The sequence below is a fragment of the Sander lucioperca genome, chromosome 14 (assembly GCF_008315115.2).
Source record: "Sander lucioperca isolate FBNREF2018 chromosome 14, SLUC_FBN_1.2, whole genome shotgun sequence".
NCBI classification, from domain to species: domain Eukaryota; kingdom Metazoa; phylum Chordata; class Actinopteri; order Perciformes; family Percidae; genus Sander; species Sander lucioperca.
Window position 1 is genome coordinate 2,450,725 of NC_050186.1, and position 25,784 is coordinate 2,476,508.

Sequence of the window (25,784 nt, forward strand, 5' to 3'; positions counted from 1 at the left end):
CCTAATTGTGAAAGTTTATCTACGGCATATTTCCACCTCTACAAATAATTACAGTTAGGTACAACCACTACAGTATGTACAAAAGATATACCTTTGCTTTCCGATTTTCTTTCCTCCCCATGCTCCGATAAGGTTGTTTTGTGGCCATGAGTGTCATGTTCGTAGCCATGAATCTCATGTACGGGTCCATGAGTCTCTTGTACGTGGCTATGAGTCTCTTGTACGTGGCCGTGAGTCTCTTTTATGCGGCCGTGAGTCTCTTTTACGTGGCCATGAATCTCTTGTATATGGCCATGAGTATCTTGTACATGGCCTTGAGTCTCTTGTACGTGGCCATGAGTATCTTGTACATGGCCGTGAGTCTCTTGTACGTGGCCATGAGTCTCTTGTACGTGGCCATGAGTCTCTTTTACGCGGCCATGAATCTCTTGTATATGGCCATGAGTATCTTGTACATGGCCTTGAGTCTCTTGTACGTGGCCGTGAGTCTCTTGTACGTGGCCGTGAGTCTCTTGTACGTGGCCGTGAGTCTCTTGTACGTGGCCATGAGTCTCTTGTACGTGGCCATGAGTCTCTTTTACGCGGCCATGAATCTCTTGTATATGGCCATGAGTATCTTGTACATGGCCTTGAGTCTCTTGTACGTGGCCATGGGTCTCTTGTACGTGGCCGTGAGTCTCTTGTACGTGGCCGTGAGTCTCTTTTACGTGGCCGTGAGTCTCTTGTACGTGGCCGTGAGTCTCTTGTAGGTGGCCATGAGTATCTTGTACGTGGCCATGAGTCTCTTTTACGGGTCCGTGAGTCGCTTTTACGGGTCCGTGAGTCTCTTTTACGCGGCCATGAATCTCTTGTACGTGGTCATGAGTCTCTTGTATGTGGCCGTGAGTCTCTTGTACGTGGCCGTGAGTCTCTTGTAGGTGGCCGTGAGTCTCTTGTAGGTGGCCATGAGTATCTTGTACGTGGCCATGAGTCTCTTTTACGGGTCCGTGAGTCGCTTTTACGGGTCCGTGAGTCTCTTTTACGCGGCCATGAATCTCTTGTACGTGGTCATGAGTCTCTTGTACGTGGTCATGAGTCTCTTGTACGTGGCCATGAGTTTCTTGTACGTGGCCATGAGCCTCTTGTACGTGTCCATGAGCCTCTTGTATGTGTCCATAAATCTCTTGTACGTGGCCATGAGTCTCTTGTACATGGCCATGAATCTCATGTCTGTGTTCCTTAGATATGTGGGAAACTGAAACACCACAATTGAAATACCAATTTTTTTATCCTGTCTTCTTTGCAACCTAAACAACAAATAAACCATATCCATCTTTTAAACATATTTCTCTCACCTTCAGCTTTTCTTTCAATCACTTGATAACAAATTAGATATAGCAGTATTAACTTGAGTTCACTGATAGGCTATTATGTTACTGAAGAGACACATTTAGATCGTTGTTTTGAGTTTCCAGTGGCCAAAAACAGTGAAAGTTTATCTACTGCATATTTCCACATCTCCAATTATCTACAGTTAGCTAAAACCACTACAGTACATACAAAAGAGATACCTTCCCCGTGTCCAGATGAGGTTGTTTTGTGGCCATGACTCTCATGTCTTTTTCCCTCAGAATTGTGGGAGACTGAAACACCACATTTATTTATTAAAATAAGAAGCAAAAATCTAGATACAATCTTTGATGTTTCTAATTCTCGGGCCATTTTTTGCTGGTAAGTTTGTCTACTGCATATTTTCATCACTACAGGTACACTACAGTATATAAAACTACAAGACCATTGCTACTACTACATACTGTAGCATATATAAAAGATACTTAAGTTTAGCCTTTCTACTGCATATTTCCATCACTACAGGCAAACTACAATATACTTGCTGCCACTACATGCAAGATCTACCTGTCATTTCAGCTTTTCTTTCTTTATGCTCCTCCTTTTCCCTTTCCGCCCAGTGCTCAGATGAGGTTGTTGTTTTGTGGCCATGAGTTTCATGTACGTGTCCCTCAGACATGTGGGGGACTGACACACCGCAATCATCACTGACATAACAAGCAAAGATATGAGGTATCTTTTATGAAAAGACTGCCACCACTACATAAAAAAGATATACCTTTCCTTTCAGCTTTTCTTTCCTTCTCCTCCCATTTCTCCTCGTGCCCAGATGAGGTTGTGGTTTTGTAGCCATGTGTCTCATGTACTTGTCTCTCGGACTTGTGCGGCACTGAAACACCACAATCGTCATTGACGTAAGCAAAGCCAGCAAGCAAGCAAACAGTTAGACACATTCCTGCCCATTTCTTGCTGTCAGTCAAAATTAACGTTGCAAGTTTATCTACTGCATATTTACACCACTACAGGTTAAGTACAGTTAGCCACAACTATCGCTACAGTATATATAAAGATATACCTTTATGCTCCTCCACCCTTTTCTGCCCATGCTCAGATGAGGTTGTTGTTTTGTGTCCATCAGTCTCTTGTACGTTGCCATGAGTCTCTTGTTTGTGGTCATGAGTCTCTTGTACATGGCCATGAGTCTCTAGTACGTGGCCATGAGTCTCTTGTACGTGGCCATGAGTCTCTAGTACGTGGCCATGAGTCTCTTGTATGTGGCCATGAGTCTCTTGTACGTGGCCATGAGTCTCTAGTACGTGGCCATGAGTCTCTTGTACGTGGCCATGAGTCTCTTGTACGTGGCCATGAGTCTCTAGTACGTGGCCATGAGTCTCTTGTACGTGGCCATGAGTCTCTTGTACGTGGCCATGAGTCTCTTGTACGTGGCCATGAGTCTCTAGTACGTGGCCATGAGTCTCTTGTACGTTGCCATGAGTCTCTTGTACGTTGCCATGAGTCTCTTGTACGTGTCCACGAGTCTCTAGTATGTGGCCATGAGTCTCTTGTACGTGGCCTTGAGTCTCTTGTTTGTGGCCATGAGTCTCTTGTACATGGCCATGAGTCTCTTGTACGTGGCCATGACTCTCTTGTACATGGCCATGAGTCTCATGTACGTGTCCCTCAGATGTGTGGGAAACTGAAACACCACAGTTGTTATTGAAATGTAAAAACATCTTTGCAACCAGCCAAACAGCCAATAAACCATATTCATTTTGTAAACATATTCTCCAGTATTTTCCTTTTCTTGCAGTTCGGTACATGAATTTACACGGAGAATACACGGTATAAAAATACATAAAATTATTTTTATTTAAAGTGGAAATTAATTCATGTAATGCGGAACTACTGTTAGGTGCGCGTTTCTTAGGGACACCTAATCTGTAGCCCCCCGCTCTGAAGCTCCCGAGCTCCGCCTACATGTCGATGGTCCAGTGAGCGAGTCAGAGCTAGCCTAGCCTATGGCGAGTGGTGATGACCCACAACAGTTAGAGGACCCGCCGGCCTGATCACAAGTTTGGGAAAACTTCGGTTTCCCAGTCAGTAACAGTAGTACAGGCGAGAGAGTGGTGGATAAGACAAGGACTGTGTCGGCGTTGTTCAGCAGTTGTTGGGTATGTGAGTGGAAATACATCTAACATGCTAACGCATATCCGACGCCATCACCCAGATGTGCCAATCACTGGAACGAAACAAAAAAAAAAACTGTCCAACTTCTCCTCCCTTCTTGTGCTACGGAAAGCTATCTCACGGCGACTGTTCATTTTATTGACAGTGGGAAATGAAAGCGTCAGTTCTACAGACGTGGCCCCTGTATGAGCAGCACTCACCTAGCTGAGAAGCTACAGGAGGTTGTGGCCAGTTGGCAAAGGTATGCCTGTCGCACTTAATAGCAAGAATACTTTTGTGGGGGAAGGTCTCGCCTAAGTAGAATTTTTTTTTTTGTTGTTATTCCACGCTGTATTTTCAGTTTTATAGCTGGAGTCTGGAGATGATGTGGGGTACTTATTGTTTACTGTTTACATCTTACTTTACATACTTCAGGCTGTTGCAGCTAGCTCAGGGGAGAGACTGTATGACACTAGGTGGTACAGCCTGAGACATGCACAATAAAAAAAAAAATTGCCTTCTGCATTTTTGGTTTGCTTTTCCCTTCATTGTACCGAACCGTGATATCTGAACCGAGGTATGAACCGAACCGTGACTTCTGTGTACCGTTCCACCCCTACTGCACACCAAGTCACCTTCTAAATATAAATTTACAAGAACATTGCTACCATTACATACAAGAGAGAAACTTTTTCTTTCAGCTTTGTCTTTCCTCCCCACGATGAGGATGTTTTGTGGCCATGAGTTTCATGTACGTGCTCCTCAAAATTGTGGAAGACTGACACACCATAATTGTCATTGACATAGCATAATTTTGAGGTAAAATTAAAGAGAAGATCCATCTTTACTCTTTCTTTTAGCTATTCTTTCCTCCCCGTGTCCAGAAGAGGTTGTTGTTTTGTGATCATGAGTCTCATGTACCTGCTCCTCAGACTTGTTGGGGACTAAAACACAATTTTTTTTAACAATAACAAGCAAAAATGTTAATGCATTTCTGCTTTTTCCTGTTTTCAGGGGTGAGTTGCCAAGTTTAGCTTGTGAGGAAAGTTTATCTACTGCATATTTACTGCACAACAAGTTAACTACAGTATGTAAATCTTGAAGAACATTGCCTCCACTACATATAAAAGAGATACCTTTCCTTTAGGCTTTTATTTCGTTATGCTCCTCCTGCTCCCTTTACTCCCTGTGCTGAGATGAGGTTGTTGTTTTGTGGCCATGAGCCTCATGGCCCTCAGTTCAGTCAGAACAAAGCCCCTTAGACTTGTGGGAGACTGAAACACTACAATTGTCATTGAAGTAATAAACAAAAATCTACATAAATCACATATATATATATATATACCTCTGCTGTTTTCATTGTTTTTAGGGGACCATGTTTGCTGTGAGCTGCCAAGTTAAACTTTTAAAAGTTTACCTACTGTATATTTCCATCACTACAGGTACACTACAGTATATAAAACTATAAGAGCATTGCTGCCATTACATATAAAAAAGATACCTTTCCCTTCCGCTTTTGTTTCCTCCCAGTGCTCAGATGAGGTTGTTGTTTTGTGGCGATGACGCTCATGTATGTGTTCGTCGGACTTGTGGGGGCCTGACGCACCACAATCGTCATTGACATAACGAGCAAAAACATCTAGTGGTATAAATTGTATGTGCTCTTTTCTCAGCAACGCACCCTGAACAATATACATTCTGTATCCATTTTTACTTCATCCTACTGTCAGTAAGATAAAAAATATGACACCACTATTGGTGCCAAAATTATGATTCTAGCTCTATCGCTTATGTTGAGTGACAGACTGTCATGTCAGTGAAGAGATGAATTTAGATAGGTTTCTGCTGTTTTCACTTTTTAAGGTCCCAGTTTTCACTGTGAGCTGTCAAGTTTCACTCATAATAAAAGTTTATCTACTGCATATTTACCACGCCAAAAGTAAACTACATTATATACATCTACAAGACATTGCCACTACTACATCCAGTATAAAATAATACCTGTCTTTTCAGTTATTCTTTCTTTCTCCTCTTTCTCCTCCTCCTTGTGCCAAGATGAGGATGTTTTGTGGCCATGAGTCTCATGTACGTGTCCCTCAGACTTGTGGGAGACTTGACACATCACAATCGTTATTAACACAACAAGAACAGACATCGTATTAGGTATTTCACATGGTCTTTCCTAAGCACCCTGGACTTTATAATTAGGTTGATACTGCAGTGGGTAAAGATTACTGATATTGTCTGCCTTCCTCTGAGACCTAGTTTTCCTTTTCTCTTCTTTTCTCTCTCTGTCTGTCAGATAGTGGATTGCCCCATCGGGGGCTTCAGCCCTGGGCTTGGGAAAAGCTGTGAGAGTCAGAGAGGCTTGAGAAACTCCTTCATCACTACACTTTCACTCGGGGTGTAAAATAAATGGCATGCACTTTCTTTTATCTGAATGACATAAATTATTCTGACTGGTACTTGTTGTAACCCTCTGTATGTGCTTGTTTCTTTGTTCCCTCCTTTAATAGAAAGATTAAATCTGTCTCTGATCTTATTTCTGTTACTATATTTACCCAAATGTGAATATTCATAGGATGCTGTATACTGTATTGTATTACAGTAACATCTTCTCATGGGTGTACCTCCTTAGTGTCTTTGCTAGTTTAAGACTGACGTAGGCCTGTCGCGATAGTCAATAAATCAATTAATCGCACGATAAAAAAAAATTAGCTCGATAATTTTTCCGGCCGCGATAATTTCCATTTGCATGCTTGTTTGTTTTCCTTCTCTCTCTTTCGCTCGCTCGCTCGCTCTCTCTCTACCAGAGACTGTAGGACCACTCTCGGTTCCTTAGCGTAACGAGGAGTGAACCCTCTTGTGAGTCGCATGGTCTTTGTGTGGAGGGAGAGAGAGAGAGAGAGAGAGAGAGAGAGAGAGAGAGAGAGAGAGAGAGAGAGAGAGAGAGAGAGAGAGAGAGAGAGAGAGAGAGAGAGAGAGAGAGAGAGAGAGAGAGAGAGAGAGAGAGAGAGAGAGAGAGAGAGAGAGAGAGAGAGAGAGAGAGAGAGAGAGAGAGAGAGAGAGAGAGAGATTTTCCGCAGCACTTTGCCGTTAAGGCAACCCCCCCCCCGCGAAGCTCCGACCTGCAGAAGAAAGTAAAAACTGAAAAACAGAACTATTTTGGTACAAACATTTACTCGCCATGTGGCAGATAGTCACATAGAAATAGGTAGATATATGTATTATTTAAATTTAACCTGGGAGAACATACGTGTCACAAACGGCAATTCCACAACTGTACAACAGCGTGAAAGACGACATACTAAAGGAGATCAAAGACATATTGTGGATATTTAAAATGTCTTCCAGTTCCAGTGTTAAATATTCTTTAGAAATAAAAGTTTATTGATCTTTGAAAAGGTGTACCTGCATTATTATGTCATTATTATATCAGATGAAAATGGTCTCAGAACGACAATATTATCGTTTATCGCAATAATTTCTGGGACAATTTATCGTCCAGCAAAATTTGTTATCGTGACAGGCCTAGACTGACGCAGTTGTCAATTTCCCATCCAGCGCCCACATTGTTTAAATAGCAAATGCATGCGCCCATCTGTGGGCCCATGGGCGTAATGGTCTTACAGGGAGGTGTGTTCAGGTGAATTCTTGGCGTATTGCTGTCTTGAGGCAGCAGAAAGTGATCGTACCATTGACCAACAAAAACCTGGTCTAAAGTCAATAACGCAGCATTTCATTGTTATTTTAACAGCGCATTATTAAAATGTGCCTAGGTTTGTGCACAGTGTGTGCACACTATGCTTACACACACAGGGACGCGCAGCCGCACAAAAACATGCAAAAGATTACAAATAAAAATATTACGGTGCAAATCCGCCATCATAATAGCAATGCACCAAGGTACAAACGCGCTTGGGTTTTAAAGGGAATGGGAGATGACACTGATTGGTTTATTGCATGTTACGCCCAAAACACACCAATGAATTAATGAAGACACTAAGTACAACCCTTTTGAACCATGCGCCTGGCACACGGACCCTTTTTTTCCCCCCGTTAAACTAGCAAAAGTGGATTTGTACACGCACCTGCGGCAGGCGCTTCACGCCGTGCGCTTAGATAGTTAAAATAGAAGCCTTAATACTCTCTGTGGTGTACTAAAAAAAATATCTCAATTTAATACTAAACACAACCTAGCACACACATCGTGTTTTTACTGGATATTTAATTGTCTCTTTTTCAAGTTTTTCCCTTTCCTTCCTTTTTTCTCTGTATGCTCCACTTTCCCAGAGGGCTTTATGCCATTCCAAGATCCTATTGATTCAAAGTTGTTAGGGCTTCAAATGAAAGAGAGATGTGAAACTAGTTCAGTTTATGGATCAAGCCTCCTCTTCCTTTAACATTTACATTTACTGCAATACAGACACAATTCAATAAATCAAAACACCACAGTCCTCCTCACAGAGGTGATTAAGACTGAAAATACAAATAACCAATCACATGAAGCAAACACACCATGCACGTCATTGAGGGACTAATGATCACCAGCCCACTAGAGAATACAATGCTTCATGCATCCATCTGTGTTTCCCCTTGAGGTGTTTTTGTACAGGCGATGTACATCTCCAGTTCTTCTTCAGAGGGGGGCATTCTGCAAGCATTCTGCTCCCCTACGGAGCGTCCCCCTTCGGGCTATCTCCCACCCACTCGCTCCCCTTCATCCCTCCCCCTCCCTGGGGCTCCAGTGAGACAGGGCGCCAGCAGCTGTTCTCACAGCACCCTGGACCATTTCACACAACTGGCATCATGCCATCATTACATCTCATCAAAGTAACCCCTGACTACCTCTTCTCATGTCTGACTCTGGCCCCACTGGACCTACTCTCACACACATCTGTCACGGCTGCATGCACACACACACGTGCATACACACTGAAAAAAAACGCTTGCGGGGAAAGCAGGAGTCGGAATCACAGTTGTTTCAAAAGGCTGATGTAGCACAGCAGTGAGCATAAATGCATTTAATCTCAGTAACCCATGCTGCCTTGGGGGTAGGAGTGATTCAAACTGTTCTTGGCATTAATCTCAATCAGCCCAGCTGAACCGTCTGACATCAGACACTGGCAGGCAGAGCATTCGGTGTTCCTGCTTGCGCTACACTGACAGACAGAAGGGACCTCAAAGACCACATGATTGTTTTATTTATATCTTGCCACTTCATATATTAATGCTCCTCCATGACTTAGTATTTTGTAATCTACCTCAGTAAGTCTGGGTTAATGTTAAGGAGGGTGTTTTGGGCTTAGTCCTGATTCTGTCTCTCCTGTTAATTCTTCATATCTTCCCGTCACTCCGATCTTGTGGCTGATGCTCCACAATCCTCTCTGTCTCTGAATGAGGCAAAGACAATGTCAACTGAACCCAGACGTTTCGCAAACCTACCACTGCCAGTGCTCATACTGCCTCTCACTCACTCACTCACTCACTCACTCACCCACCCACATTAACTAGATTTCACTGCCACTACCTAAATTGAATAAGCTTCTCTGACATGCGATATCATGCTGAACGACATAAGATTATTAAAGCTTTTGTATACGAGCACGTTAGTCACATTCACCTCCTGAAAACTGTCCATTCTAGAAAGGTTCCACACAATAAAAACCATCACGCTGGCTGAAAATGATCTCCTGATTCTAAATTAGATTATTCTATTTTCTGGCAGCCACTACTCTATATCTACTGTCATCTAGAGCTATGGGTGTGCCTTACCTCCTCGCTCACTATGCCTCGGCTCTGAGTGTTTTTCCTCAGTTTCGTGCAGGCTTGTATGATGGTGAAGATGAGTCAGGACGGACTGTATTGTCAGTGGTTGTCGATGGTGATGATGATGATCAACAACTGAATGATGTGTGGACTCCTTTGGGGCTGGGTGAGACAGATGTGAATGTTCAGGGATTGTCTCTAAAGGTGTGAACTCCTCTGATGTCAGGGACACTCGGTACTCCTCTGACACAGAGGATGCTGAAGGAGGGTGAACCTCTGCTGTAACGAGAAGTGTGTCAGATTCTCCCATGGGTACCAGTGGAGGCTCAGACAAAGCCCTGGTGTGTAACACGTTGTCTGTTAGTGGGGTTGAGCTGTCTGTAACTCTGGTTTCTGCTGGTGGAGCTCTCGTGTCTGTTGCATCAGTTGCATGAGGACAGAATTTAAACACAATGAGGAATGAGCAGGCTAATGCATTAGCACAAGAGATGCAGCCTCAGATTGTTTATCCAAAGAAAGCCTTGCTTTCCTTTTTTTTTCCTCTTCAAATGTACACACACACACACACACACACACACACACACACACACACACACACAGAAAGAGAGAAGTGAGAACACAAAGTGTGATTTCACACTGCTGAGATAGGCTAAACTCAAAAGCTGTTCCACCACCCTTTCAGTGCTGGAAAATATTGTTTTTTCTGCAAAACACAGTGACTGTTAAAGGTGTGACTATTGTTAATATGGTTGTAAAATCAAATCATACAGTGTCTGTCAAAGTGTATTACTCTGTTTTACACTTACAATGTTTTGTACGGATATGTTTGCACCCACTCAGTTTTGTCATCTCTAAATCTGAGAGATGACAAATAATGGAAATGTTCACAACAGCAATGAATTTATTAATTACTGATCTACCATGGTATGATGTGCTTACAACATAATCTGAATACACAAAACTACTGTTATAATTTTCTCTGTTTAAACTGTCCTGATGTCTTGGCCAACATCACACTATTTTCCACTAATGTGGATCTAAAATGGTTAGGTGTAAAGATTTTTGATGTGATCTCTAATCTGATTTATTTTTGTCACTGATTAACAATTGTTTTTTGAAACTTATTATGTGAACAAGACCAAATACATGAGAGCTGCCTTGTAACACACTGGTGGTTTTATGACACTTCTTTGACAAACTTTGAAGTGTCCTAAAACTCAAAAGGACTGAAAATTTGTTCAAATCATTTTTTTTCCTGGAGGACCGCAGGTTGTCCACCTCCATAGTAAAGTATATAGTTTTTAATAAACTAGACCGCTGGAAAGCAGAGATGGAGAAAGTGCCGTCAACTATGCACAGGATAGAGGGATCTTGCAGGCTCTAATCTTGGGCTTGCAGGGGATTTATAAGCTCTATATCATCAATAAAAGCAGGAGTTTACATAACTTTTAACCATCATACTCATATAGCTCTCCATTCTAGTATACTTACTCTGCAATCATGAGTAAATTACGTTACACAAAAGTCTCGTATTACCTAGTTTGCAAGTGCCCACCTACACTTAGATCAGAATGGTGAGGCTTTAGAGAGTTGAAATATGACTTTCCAACCCCAAAAAGTAAAAGGACAAAGAAAGGGAAGGTCCTAGTGTCATTTTCCGCCGTGCAACAGCGCCATCAGTCTCTCACACAATGCATCAACAGTCTAAGCTGATTCATTACATAATCCTGTGACATGTGCCTGTTTGTACAGATGAACTCACTTACTGTCCCACAACACACTCTCTCGCGCACACACACACACACACACACACACACACACACACACACACACACACACACACACACACACACACACACACACACACTCTCTCTCTCCCTGCTCAGACACATTTTTAGGTGTATTCCACACAAGTGCATTTGCATATAATGAGATCATTTGTCACTTGTATTAATGTAGCCTGAGAAATGATAACAATAATGTTTAATGCTACCTGTCAGTCTAAGCATTCTTATAATTTATTACCGGTGTGCTAGACATTGATTTAGCCCCACCCTAATGAAGCCATTGTGATTCTGGACCAGTTAACGTTTTGCCAGAACACCTAATGCTGGTGGACTGAGTGACAGCATGGATGCTATTAATATGTCACATGATTTTCCAGACATGATCCAATCTCTCTCACTCTAAGGGCAAGTTCAATCTTTATAAAAATGCAAGGATTTCATTAGATGGGAGTGAGAGGAGGATGGTGCACAGATAGGATTGTGGTTGATCTAGTGTAGTACATGTGAGGTTGCATAGACTTGTCTGCCTGCATACTACTTGTTCTGTATTCAGACTCTTCTGCACCCCTGGGATCTGATTTAAAAAGATGGCTTGATACTGTAGTATGACTGGGTTTTAGGATTTGGTTTGTCTGACCTTCCCTCCCCCTTCGCCAAACGCCCATTAGCCAGCTGACCAATGGGCTGCTGGCTCTGTGGATCAGACTCTCTTGCCAATAGATCGCTAATCCTCATCTGAGCATGCTCAGTAACTGGGACAGGGACATGACAAAGGGTGCAACTACTATGACATGCTGTCCAACCCATAAGTCCTGCTGTAATGTGTATGTGTATGTATAAGGATGCATTTGCTTTTGCGTACCGACCATCCATAATACAGTACTTACACTGGGATTTGCTTTTTCATAATTCTTGGGGAAAAAAAATAATACTAAAAATGTGGATGAAAACTAATATACAAATAAAGTCAATGATGTTATTAATATTTCAAAGTAACATACAAGCTTTGAATGCATATATAAATGTTGTTAAGAGCCATAGAGGATAACTGAGATTATAGTTATTATTCAAGATAACTTTATGTGATCTAGTTTTTAATGTCACAGGACCTTCAGCCACACAATACGAAAAGTGTGTGTGTGTGTGTGTGTGTGTGTGTGTGTGTGTGTGTGTGTGTTGCTCTGTGAGAGTGGAACCTAGGACCTCAGATCCCTGGGAGGAAAAAGAGAGGATGAAGATGATTTATGGGTTTGACTGAACTGCACCATATGCCTGCCATAACCCCCCCCCCACACACACACACACACACACACACACACACACACACACACACACACACACACACACACACACACACACACACACACACAAAAAGGCAGAAGGAATACTCTACAATGGTATGGTCTTCCTTTCTGGTGTCCCAGAAGTTTTTTTTATTTATTTCATATGTTGCAAATTACATGAATTAATTGTTTATATTTTGTGCATTTGTAATTCATAAGGCAGTGATTTTATGAATTTAATGTAGTTAATAGTTTTGTCCAATAAAGATTCAGTACAGCTTATATCTGACACTCTTAAATAACTTTATATGACACGGATTAAAGCTGCAATGACTATTTGATTAATCCATTAGTTGATTAACAGAAAATAAATCATAAATGTTTGTTTGACAAAATAGCAAAAATGCAGTGGTTTCAGCTCCTCAAATGTGATTTTTTTTAATTTATTTATTTTTTATTTCTGGTTTTCTGTGATAGTTGATTGGATATCTTATGGTTTTAAAGTGTTGTGTAGACAAAACAAAAAATGATGATGGGCATTTTTCACTATTTTCACAAAATAGTCTGTTGATTAATTGACAATGGAAATAACCATGAATTGCAGCCCTGTCATGGAGGTAAAGAATAGTTCAAATGATCACATTATGACTTTAGATGTAAAAACAAGCATCTACATTTGACGTTCTGTGTCCTTCACAGCAAGTTTTTAAATAGCTTACAAAGGACTGTAACTCTGTGTACAACGGTAAAGCTTCTGTCAGCCCCTCCTAAATCACAGCTAATCAGTGAATTTGTTGACTTCCCTACTGACGTCAGCCAAACAACGAAAGTGCTGTGCTGTTCAACAAACGTTCTTAATGGATTTCCTTCAGACAAAAAAAGAAGAAGAAAGTCTGACGACATTGCAGCAGTGCCGAAATCCCAGCTACTCCCACATCCTAAGTGCTTTTCTGGTGGAACATGAGAGGTCCGCTGCCTACCAAGATGACAGGTTTAAATTTAGCTTGAGGGCAAGCAGCGCTTCGAGGTCCACTTTACTGTACATTCAAGCAGCTGACAGAATCTGTTCACATCCATCCTGGGTTGCTTAAAATCAGTCAGTCAGAACATATAAAGTCTAAATGTCCATACAGTGTGACGCCCTCGCTCTCAGGACGGGACAACCCACGGCTGGCATCAACGCCAGAGATACGACCAGGGAAACAGCTGATGTACAGCTTAAGACTTCCAGTAAATTGTGGGATGAATTATGTATGATATATACACAGACACAAACACACTGCTTGTCAGCATCTAAGCACAACCACAGGAACGAACATTTGCTTTGTTTTAATATTATATATAATTGGATTATTATTATTATTATTATTATTATTATTATTATTATTATGTATGCATTCACCTGTAAGCAGCATTTGATTTTTTAAATTTCGATAAAAGTTGCGATGTGTTTTGTATGTTTGTTGCAATGAAGTTGCGGGAGACAGTGAAAGTTGCAAAAAAGTTGCAATTTTTTTTTTGTATAGTTCTTTAAAAATAAAAAAGAAACTTGTTTTGGGAAGAATAAAACTACTCTGGGCTAAGTTTTCCTAGTAACCTTACCAAAAAGGCTCAGGATGCTGCAAATGTTGGTATAATATGAAAATGGCTGGTGGATTTAAGACAAAAAATAATTTATTGAATGAATCAAATTTGAACATATGTGTCAGTGGCTTGTTGATCTTTACGTTGTTAGTTAATTTCCTATCCTGACCTGGGACACACATTCATACGGTTTGATAAAGTACTGACTTTAACTTATCATTGCACTTACAATAACGAGCGTATCTGTCCTCAATTTAGGTCATTGTGTGGTCTCATCTCCTTTTTTTCCTGCATCCACCGTGTGTTTGTGTGTGTGTGTTTGTGTGTTTGTGCAAGCGTCAGTCGCGGGGGGAATTGAGCTGCAGCCCCGCCCGCTGCAGATAGCCGACAGGATTGAAACTGCAGCGACTTTAGAGTGAAAAATCGTTAGTGTACATTGATGTTAAAATGTATATAGGTTGGCAACGATGGTCTGAAATGTTTTGCACGGTCCTTCACTGTACGTTTTGTTGGTAAGTGTGAGATGTTTGAGTCACATACGTCTCGTCTTCATATCACAAACAAGGAAATGATCAACCCGTTCTCACTCCCGCTTGGTCAATGGCTCTCAGAGTGCATGTGGGACTGCTGTGATTGGTTGAAGTCGCGGGAAACTTCAGGTTATTGGTCAAATTTACGGGAAAGTTGCGGTGATTGGTCAAAATTGCGAGTCGCACCAAATTTGCGTTGATTGGTTGAAGTCGCGTGAATTGGTGCGATCGCAATGTCGCGAAATCCTGGAGGGACTGTTTGATGTGAGGTGGTCAAGTTGGATCATATTATTTTTAAGGCTGGCTACACACTGGATGCGTGGCGTGAGCGTGTCCGCTGCGTGGCGTGACCGTTTTTATTTCGGCTCCCATGTTAACAGGTTAGAGCTTGCACACTGCCTGCGTGACATACACGTCTCAGGCGCTAGAAATAGGACCGACGCCTATTTTTCATGCGACAAGCAGGCATGTTGGAAGCGTTTTTATTCAAAATAGAATAGGAAAAGATGTTTATATGTCATTGTGATGTTTGAAAGTCTCTAGGTTTTGACATAAATGCAGATATAAATGTAATTTAAAATTATTTTGTTTTTCAAATATTGCACCTGTCAATACAGAACGAAATATTCTGTAGCCTATTTTGCCGTCAATACTGCCGATGTTATCTTTACTGTAATCAAATCAGTATATATTTATGTTTAACATGAAGTATAGTACTGCTTGAGTGCAGTTTATCAATGGTGAAACATGCATGTGTGTTTCTGGTGTGCAAAGACATAGAAAACGCCACGCAGCCGCCACGCAACTGACATGCAACAGAAACGCCACGCTCACGCCACGCATCCAGTGTGTAGCCGGCCTAACTTTGCAAAAACAAATCTGCCTATGAAATTAACAGATAGTTATTGAGTCCTATTGTTTCTTAGGAAAATATCTGCCCATCTAGTTAGATTATTTCACCTGTTTAATATAGAAATCAACTTGTTTAAAGGAATAGTTTGACATTTTAGGAAATTTTACGCTTATTCACTTTCTGGCAGAGTGATAGATGGTACCATGCTAAACTAAACTTTTGCTGGCTGTAGCTTCATATTTGATGGGCAGACAGGAGAGTGGTATCGATCTTTTCATCTAACTCTCCTAACTCAACTTTCCAAGCTGGAAAGCAAACATGCGTTTCCCACAATGACTTGAAGGAAGAAGAAAAAGGTGAAAAGGACACCTTATTTTAGAAATTTCATGAAATAAATTGAGACTCCTATTGAAATTATGTAACTGCAGTGGCAGATGTTTCCAGATGTTTTCAGTAAATAAGACTTCCATGAAGATTAGATAAGATTTCTGCAGCGTGTGCAGTCTGCAATATGTTTATGTACAAAGTAACTGCAACTGTCAAATACTCTCTGGCTCTGGCTGATGTACTTAACCGCACCTGCCCAAGGGGCTCCAAAGGGCTCATGGGTAATAGCCGGAGACCTTTCAGCTTCTGAAATGGTTGCTGTGCTCTCAGCTTTGCCCTTGGGTCCACCCTCACCTTCAGGTTCACCCTGTGTTCCACCTTCAGTTTTACCCTCAGCTTCAGCTTCACCCTCTGTCTCAGCTTCAGCTCCAGGAGCAGTAAATGTCTTAGATGAAGACATTATTAGCCCATTAGCAGGTATCATTCTTCTCTTTGACAAATCATACCCATTATTTTCTATCTAATTGCGAGGGGAGACCTTTTAAAAGCAGACTTCTGCAGTGCAGTCCAATTGCTCAGTCTATCCATACATCAGCCTTATACTGTCCGGCCATGTGGAGAACAGCCCAGTGCTGTCAGGGTTGATGTTGCCACTTTGCCGATCATTTCTGTCTAACAGCTCGGAGGCTGAGAGCCTTTCCGCAGAGAGAATCCTTAATCAAATTCCCTTTTATTCCTGCCATCCCGAGCTCCTCACCCGGAATCACACTGCACACACTAACATATGCCCACATCCTTCTCCTATTTCTCTATCTGTCTCTTTTCTCTCTCAGCTCTCTTTGCTGCCCCCCCTCCTTTCTTTAATTCATCTGCAGCACTGTCTTTAGTCTAAATAAGAAAAGCAGAACTGTGGAAGAATTCCTCCTGTGCAGGTTAGTGTGACGTGCTGTGATGAAAGGACATGGCGACAGAGAGGCCTATTAATAATGAAGCATGCAGGGCCCAAGCTGCAGCACTGAGAGAGGAGACGCAGGAGAAGAGAAACGACTGACTAGAGAGCCAACTGAACATCACAGGAGAGAGGGAGAGTTTAGGAGATGTGCAGAAAGCGTGGTATATGGGTTAAAACGTACATTTCAACAACAATGCAACAAAAAGGGGGAAAGACAATACAGGAAGAGAGAGAAAGAGAGAGGGGGGTGGAATACCACCTCGGCTTTGCTTTGCATTATTACTTACTAGAACCGGAGGGGGAGCCAGCAATTGTACCTGAAAGAGAATAAGAAAAGGGAGAGGAGATGAGAACTTGTTTATTTATGCATTCAATTTGCCTAAAGACTCTGCCTCATTCATCAGACTCAGGTGGCAGAGAGAGAGCTTAAGAGCTGTTCTGCAAAATAAGGGTTTGTTGTTGACCACCTCTCAATGTCCTCGAGTAATTACTGGGTCTGCACCGCCTCCTTCATCCTCCCTAATTTAACCTGTTACTCTTACCCCAAAATCCTCACATTCAGAGGTCCTCATCGTATATGTATGTTTTCAGAGAGCGCTACCACTTTGCTACGATTTAATCAAAACTTTATGCCTTTTTTTTCATGTTTTTCAAAGTTGTAGTTAAAGTTAGCTTAGCTTGGCGTGCATAATGCAATCTGTAGAGACCAAACTGTTTCGTGAGCCATGGCCATCTTGTTAGCATTTCAACCGAGCAAGTTGCAAACATTTGAATTTTTAAATTCCGCTAATGGGATTCTGGGGTTTAAAAGGGTGGTGATGGGCTCTGAAGGTGTGTGTCAGTACCATTAGGACTGGGATTGGAAACAATAACATGATAAAAAAAAGTGCTGACAATAGAGCCATTCTCTGCAGTGTGTGTGCAGGTACAGGTGTGTATGAGTGTGTATCTGCCTGTGTTTCTCTGTACATGATGTGAGTGTGTCTATGTTTGTTTGAAAGGAGAAAACTAGGGAGGGGCTGCCCTAGATTATTATTTTATCATAGCTAGCTACTGTAGCTGGGTACACTCTCCAAGAGGATTTCCCCCCACGCACTCCCACGTTGTTACAGCTGTGATCTGCTCTCTGCACTGAGGTGACGACAACTCGGAGAACTCAGTGTCTCCATTGTCTTCTCTCAACCTCTCCTTTCTTTTCAACTTGTTCCCTTGATCCTGCTTTTCATTCAGGACCTCAGAGGGATGACAAAACTTATACACCCATCAATCAAGAGTGCTGGAGAATGTAGTTTAAAATAACTGCATGTCTATTAGTTTTGAAAGATAAAATATTTTGTCATAATCCATCAACTGATTAGAAAGACTGAAATTATTTGCATTGATGATTGCAGGAGAACTGGGGATTATTACATTAGCAAAAATTAGTGTAGAATAGGAGAACAAAAGAGAATAAGCAGAATATGAACAATCAGACTGATCTCATGAAATGGTGTATGTATGACACGCCAATTTGTATGCCATTATTGGCGTGTTATCAAGACGCATACTTGCTTTTTAGCGTGTTTATCAACGCTGATTGGCCTCCATTGACTTACATTACCTTGCGATTGCGTGTGAATTGACACCGTAGGGAGTAGTATGAAAGGGGGAATCACCAAGCAGGGAGGGTGGTTGGGGTGGTGGATGGGTAAAACACAGGACTTTCACCCAGGAAAGCGTGTCCCGCGTGTGGCGTTTCCTAAAGCCAACTCTGTTGTTGTTGTTGTTTTCCTAAACCCAACCGTCGCTTTCTTCTTTTACTACTTTACTTCTTTTTACGTTGCCTCGCGATGTGGCACTTTCTAAAGCCACGTGGCGTGTATGTTTACGCTGTGACGTTGCAGACTGCCGTCCGCTGTATACAGCGTAGAGATACATGTGGATAGCTCATAATGCGTACTGCGTACAGATAACACGCCACTTGGCTTAAAAAAGTTGGCATATATGTTTACGCGAAGTCATGATGCCATGTTGGAAGAAATATTATTGTCACTGTAAAAGTTTCCATTGGCTACTCTGTGGTGACCACCTGTAGTTAGAGGCACAACTTTCCCTCATCCACAGGGACTAAAGTGGGATTTATTCCTACTCTTAGCTCTCTAGTTTGCGGACATTAGCTAACAGGCAAAGGACACTAGTTTACGGTGTTCTGTGCCGGACATATCAGTGACCCACTATCCGCTAATGGGACACGAAACTAGCTTAACATTAGCTAGTCAGTTAGCTCATTAGCATGGAGCACTAAGGTAACATAAAATGAGTTGGGCTAAGACAGGAACATCAGCTGTTAATGGGGCGAACAGCAAGCTTAAATCTGCACTAATCAATATTTTTTACATTAACAATGGATAAAGTGACCACCGTGTATGAACACAGAGAATTATCTCCTGAATCTGCAGTTCCCATCAACTCCATTAAGTGTTTAGCATTTTTCAGTTCATTGTTTTGGTTTTACTTTTGTTTTGTTTTGGTTCATTCTATCCGCTCTCATGTTTGTATGGTAAATAAGAAGCTACAGCGAGCAGCCGCTTAGCTTAGCTTAGCTTAGCATAAAGACTGGAAACAAAGGGAAACAGCTAGCCTGGCTCTGCCCCACGGTAACAAAATCTCCCCACCAGCACCTCTAAAGCTCACAAATTAATATGTTTATCTCATTTGTTTAATCCATATGAAAACCAAATTGTAAAGATGACAATTCACCAGTTTACACAGGGGCTGGGCTTTTTCAATCTGACACTTCAGGGGTGAAACGTTTGATATAATATGTCAATTAGTGATCTTAAGAGGTGCTGTTGAAAGAACTTTATCTTTTCTTTTAGGTTATTTTTGGGCTTTTCCGCCGAAGACATGCAGGAAATCGTCACAGGTCGGATTCGAACCCTGGACCTCTGCGTTGAGGCATAAACCTATCAGTATGTGCGCCTGCTCTACCCACTGAACCAACCCGGCCACCTTTGTTATCTTTTCAACAGAAGCAGGCTAGTTGTTTCCTCCTCTTTCCAGTCTTTGTGTTAAGCTAAGCTAATCAGCTGCTGTAGCTTCTTATTTACCGTACAGACCTGAGAGGGAAATCAATCTTCTCATCTTAAATAACTTTTCTTTTAAATGCAGAATAAATCATCCTAAATCTGCAGCAGTGTCTTGGACCCTTCCCGGACAGAACCCCTGTCTGCAGTAACTTAGATAAATGAATAGTCGTATTCATGCATTATACAGTAAAGCAAGCTCACAGACATCCATAGCTTAGGTGTATGTAAAGAGTCCGAAATATTGTATCTAACTGTGTCAGATTGATGAGTTGGATCAACACAGTAGGTAGATAAACATGTTTTAGATACGTACAGGTGTTGGGGGTTCCATTGGGTGCTGGCAGGTAGGAACCAGCCTTCCAGGACTTGGCTTTGAAGCCCTTCCTGCACCGCTGGCAATCCTGGCCGGTGGTGTTGTGTTCACACTGGCACTGGAGGTTCCCATCCTGCAGCAGGCACTGGGAGGCGTGGAGGTTACATTTACACCTTTTAAAAGAAAGGAGAAAACACAAGTGAAGTGAGATGACAAGGCAGAAAGTGAAAGTTTTAATCACACACTGGTTGTAAGTGTTAATGATGTTAGATGTAGCTGTAGGATTTTTACAACAAGGAGGGAAAAAAATGTGTTAGTGTTAAAGGTGTGATGCAGAGACGGAACACAAATCCATTGTGGGTGAATTGCATTACAGTACTTAATGTAAAACAAGATTAAGATTGTAGGATTAAGGTACGTAAGGTTGTATGTAATTAGTTGTTTACTGAGCAGACACTGTCAATTATTGTGAAACTGTACACCTGACAAAGAAAACACGTATGTGTGTGTATTTATAGCGTACGTGTGGTGTTATGGGTGTATACATCTGTACATGCATCAGTATAATGTTGCAGAAAGCAAAAATGAGAGTTGAAACACACTTAGAAAAATGAATATGCAATGCCATCAACATTAATTGGCTAAAATACATTTATTTAAAGAAAACTATCAGAGTTGTTAAGTGTTATTTTTTTTAGTCTTAAAGTCAGTTTTCTCTCAGAAGTCTCTGGCAAATCTACAGCACCCATTTATATGTTAATGTTTGCTAGTGTAGTTTGTACAGTTGGCAGTTCATCTGATTCTGTCATTTGATTTCACCAGCAGCTTTGTTAGTGTTTCTACACCCTAACACGATGAAACATGAATCAAATTGTTTTTAGATGTAAAAAGTCCTGCAGTAAGACAAAGGTCCTGACTGACTGAACATAGAGCAGAAACTATTAATTGATTCGATTAACATATATTATCATTATTACAAAAAGTCTCTGGGACCAGCTTCTCAAGTGTGAAAGGATTTTCTGACAAACAAGACATTCATAGATGTCACTTTGAGCTCTTGGAAATTATTTATATTGGGCACTTTTCACAATTTTCTGACAATTTAAATAGAATTGTGTATTAATTGATCATGAAAATAGTCATTAGTTGCATCCCTAGCTAAATGTTATTACATGATTTAATTTGAACCAATATGTAGTTTTAGTGTAATGATGGTGACTGTCATACAGTCTTTTCAGTTTTTTTCGTCTTTCTAAATAATTTTTAATAATTGGAAAAACATACAGCAAGATGTTAAACTGCAAACAAAAAAATTAAAAGCACATTACAAAAGTTGAATGTAAAATATTGTGGGTCCAAGATTGTTGGTAATCCATTTACCCACTCTTTGTCCAAGACCGTCATTTGGGAGCCACATGTTTACAATTACTGCCTGTGAAATTCAACAAACACTGTGTGGGTGTGTGGGAGCGTGCATGCATGCATGCATACATGCATACATAAACATAATGTGTGTATACGCATGTGCACAGTGCCACCTCAGCAGAGGTCAGGTGGGCTGATCCAGAGGTTGAAGTTCTGCTGGGGAGGAAATGAGGATCTTAAGGACATTCGGAAGCTACAACTTTAAATTACAGCCTTTTCCAGATGAGCGACTGGACTCCAATCCAGTTTGTTCCACTGGAGTGAACAGCTATCCGTCTGCATCAAATATTCAAAGAATGGCCCCTGTATTCTGGTGAGATAACTGCTTCAATCTTCCTTCCTCGCACTAATCTGCACTTTCTCATCAGATTTTTTTTTTTTAATGCCCAACCTCGATCCTAGTTTCACGACATAACTTTGCGTTCAGAATAACGATGAGTGAAACTTAGAACCACACAGTAAGCTTTGCAGGAAAATAAATGGAGACAGTGGATCATGGTGAGTTGTCTCGCATCACATCTTAGCTTGCAGTCCTATAAATTACCCACGTTTCTCTTTTATCACCTGGACGAGATGACAGGACGTGCCAGGGAGAATCCATCCTTAGACAAGGCCTTGTTTCCTGCATGCTTTCTGAAGGACACGAGCTGTCCACTTAGCAAAGAGGGAAATTGAACATCTCTTTTTCATGGAGGAAATGGAGAGAGAGCGGGTGTGTATGTGTGAAATGAGACAGGTGTGTGTGTGTGTGTGTGTGTGTGTGTGTTTCTGCTTTGTGTGATTGTGATGCATTTGTCTGAGAGCGGCGATGACAGACAACAGATCAGAGAAGCAGAGGCATGGTGACTAATGCCTGGATTGAGTGAGTGACAGCGACGAACATATCATTGCTTCTCATCTCCTGCATCTACGGTGATGCATCTTGTCCGTCTCATCTTAAAAGTGGAAGCACTACTGAGTGCAGGATCTAGAAGCTGTAGTTTAAAATCAATACTGAAGAACAGAGTGATTTTCTAGGTATGCTGCTGTGCAGTTTGTATCTTGCAGGCCTAATGGCTGCAGCGTACTAGGGGACATGGCCTCTCTCTTGTCAATTACCTGGACAGTTGACATAAAGTTTAGGTTAAAGACTGCATGAGTAGATTAGTCTGGATCTATGAGTTTATCTTGATAAAATGTCACTGGCGTCCCGACTATCAACTAAATCTCAACTAACGTAATCATTAAAGCAAGGTGTAGGTTGAAACTTTGTGGACACTCCATCCCCTTGACCTGATTTTCTGACTCCTGCCACATAGTACAGCCCAGGAAGACCAGCAGTACTTCGAGCCTTGCACTCCTTCCGCATGAATGATGTGACACTGACGACTTTTCAAGTGCCGTGTCTCTTTAGCTCTCTCTCTCTCTTTCGGATGACAGCCTGCACTGGGATTTCTCCCGATCCCCCTTCTTCGGTCCCTCCACACACAAATAATACATGGGCACAATCATATGTTAATGTGCAAGATGTCTGCCTTCACTGCAAAGTCATCAAAGTGGGAGTTATCAGCTCTGAGCTGAAGGAAGTTAAGACGGGACAGCTGGATCCATCACAACCCTGTCTATTTACTTAGAGAGAGAGAGAGAGAGAGAGAGGAGAGATGAAATTAGAGAAGGTGAGTGGAGGAAAAGACAAAGAAGGGCAAGAGAAAGCTGGGTGAGAAAGGGAGTCTAAGAACAGAAGGAAGTAAGTGATTCAAATGTATTCAAGTCTACATTAGAAATCACACACACAAGGTGGTGTTTTAATTAGCTGGTGTAATTCTGGGTCAATACTTCTGTTAGTCAGTCTGTTGGAGACTGTCCTTCAAGGAAAAATGGTTTCAGCAAATGGGCAAAAACAACTTATGTTTGTGTTGAAGTGACAAAGCCCTCTAGCAGTCCCAAGAATTATGACTTGTCCGGAGCAAAGTCAAAGTCGGGTGACGTTATTATAGAGCCACAAAGTCTGCAGAGGAAGGAGGTCACTGCAGAACGTTCTCTAACATCGCATGCCATTTGTTGTTCTACAATATCTGCTCTTGCAAAACAATATTCACTTGTGGCATCTACTGCATGATTAACATTTTTATGGTTATTTAACCAAAACCATGGTCTTTCCCTATAAGTGTTTATGTAACCTAAACCAAACCATGCAGCATGCTAAACCCATTCTCTGATGATCTTTGTACCCCGACCACCTCCCTGTGCTGTCTGTGTGGTACAAGAAGTCAGCAATTGTGTTTCCTCTAAAACATATATAAGGCGAAACCATTTAGTAGAATACAAACGTAATTCTTTGGAGACAGGATTACATGTGTAATGCATTATCTAAATATCTGCAAGCTCACACTATGTTTTGCATCTAACCAATGATCTGTAATTATCCAATACACATACAGTTGTCAGCCTGTCTGTGTTTCTCTGTCCTTTCTCCTCTCAGTCCGTGTCTGTGAAGTCATGTCGGCCCTGTGTTTTTAATGATGCGAGGACTGCCGGTTTTAGACAGCAACGACGCAGCAATTAGAGGAATAAATAATAGGAAAGATAAACAAACATCAAGGGGGAGTCATGTGGTGGCAGAGCCTGAGAAAGCAGCTGGAAGCAGCAGTTAATGGGGCTTTATCTGTCTCTTTACTGTAGTCGACGCCGATCCCTCTTATTTCTCTCCGGGGACACAGCTATCAGTCATGCTCTCTTATTTTCGGTTTTGCCCTCTCCTCCCACTGTATGTAAAAAAAAAAAAAAAACTTTTGCTCCTAAATTCCATCCACTGTGACCGTTCCAGTCTTTCCTTTCGCTCTTCCTCTTTGATCTCCCATTTTATCCTCCATCTCTTTCTTTCTTTCGTCTATGCAGCCTTACCCCTTTAGCTCTTTTTCTATTGCCCGTTGCACCAGTGCTCACTGAGGAGCGCATTGGGTAAATTGGGTTGTGGACATGTGTTTGAGAAGAGTGGGTGGAGGAGAAAATTGGGGGGTATAGACAATGTGGGGGTCTGAGCAGTCCGTACAGCAGGGAGAAGGGCAGTTGTGTCAAAGCCCTGACAGTCTGCCTGCCTCCCCGACTACAGTGCTGAGACTCTGAGGAGGAGCAGGAGTAGGGTCCACAGTGATGTGCTCTAACCTGTGATGACAGACCGCATCGATGCGGCTCTGAACCAGCAGGAGATCTCCCTCTTCTACTCTGTGTTCGATCAGCCGTCACTGAGAAGGCCCACTCGCTTTTCGCAACAACCTCCTCCCTTGATACCACAAAATACACATCCGGCTACACAACCTGCTGGAGTAATAGTAGAGTGAAAACGTAATGGGCAATGAGAGTCGGTGCTTTTGTTACAGAGAGAGAGAGACTTAACACCCAAACCAGGGCTGACTGATGACATGGAGGTACATGTGCAAATGCAGGGGATAAATAAAATAGCAGGGAAATTAACAAACATGAAATGACAATATAATACAAACACAATAGCCCTACGGTTAGCCCCACACTTGTGAAGCGTATAATATTGGATTTTTGTTAGACAGAGAATTCGAGGTTGTACTTTGGAAACATCTTTTTTTAATTTCATTTTCCAATCAAAAACTTATTATATTATTATTCATGCTTATTGTGACTTCACTTGGATGTTTGACCCTCGCTGTGCAGAATGATTTACATGTGTGTTGAGAGTTTGAATCTAGAAGGCTTTTTTTTTACTTTATTCTGCTAAAGGAGGAAAGTTTCTCTGTGCTGACACCAAATCTGAGTTGACGTGTATGTACTCTACGAGCAGGATTTTGTCACATCTCAATTAGTTTGAAAGGGAGTCCAGTATGCAACTTACACAAGTGTGATGTGGAAACTTGAAACCCTCAGTGCACATACACATAGAATGGACGTTACAGCAAAGTAGGAGATCTTGTGCCCAGTATCTAAATAATATAATATATACATAAATATACATTATATAAATAATAAATACAAATCTGTTTGGTAGAGGGCTGCCTACAGAAAAGCCGAGCCCTCCGACACAGAGTTTCCTGAGCGCAGCGGGAAGCGACCGAGCGAGGAGTGGGTGTTGCATGAAGCTGGGATCATTGATCAGCAGCACGCCTTATTGGCTTCTGCTGAAGTCTTTATCACCACATCCCCTCCCACTTCCTCCCTCGCCTTGCCTCGTAAATTCAGAGCAGCTAATTGGACATGACTGCGTTTATGTTCTAGCTTCATAAATTTCTTTCTCTGAAGGGAGAGGATCGATTTTCCTCGAGTGCAGCCTCCCGTAGCAGCGGAGCAGCATGAGTCTCTACAAACGTTCCCTCTCACCTCACTCCCCTCTACCATCAATCCTCAATCTCTCTCACATGTGTGCTCCTTCTCTCTTCCTCTACACTAAAC

The 25,784-nt window shown here is 41.8% G+C and overlaps 1 protein-coding gene across 6 annotated transcripts in view; it reads right to left on the reverse strand.

Annotated features, from left to right (window-relative positions):
* Window positions 1-25,784, reverse strand: part of LOC116062866 (netrin-G2) — a 70,502-nt gene that overhangs the window by 11,462 nt on the left and 33,256 nt on the right. For 2 of the 6 annotated variants that reach the window (XM_035991423.1, XM_031317635.2), the window contains exons 4-13: window positions 19,962-20,134; window positions 16,868-16,897; window positions 9,271-9,678; window positions 5,497-5,607; window positions 4,997-5,092; window positions 2,405-3,025; window positions 2,108-2,218; window positions 1,897-2,016; window positions 1,551-1,622; window positions 92-1,234 (exon numbers count right to left, since the gene is read on the reverse strand). In XM_035991423.1, coding sequence (XP_035847316.1) covers window positions 92-1,234; window positions 1,551-1,622; window positions 1,897-2,016; window positions 2,108-2,218; window positions 2,405-3,025; window positions 4,997-5,092; window positions 5,497-5,607; window positions 9,271-9,678; window positions 16,868-16,897; window positions 19,962-20,134 — 2,885 coding nt within the window. The remainder of the gene's footprint in view (window positions 1-91; window positions 1,235-1,550; window positions 1,623-1,896; window positions 2,017-2,107; window positions 2,219-2,404; window positions 3,026-4,996; window positions 5,093-5,496; window positions 5,608-9,270; window positions 9,679-16,867; window positions 16,898-19,961; window positions 20,135-25,784) is intronic. The other 4 variants (XR_004895008.1, XM_035991424.1, XM_035991425.1 and 1 more) reach the window with 4 other exon arrangements.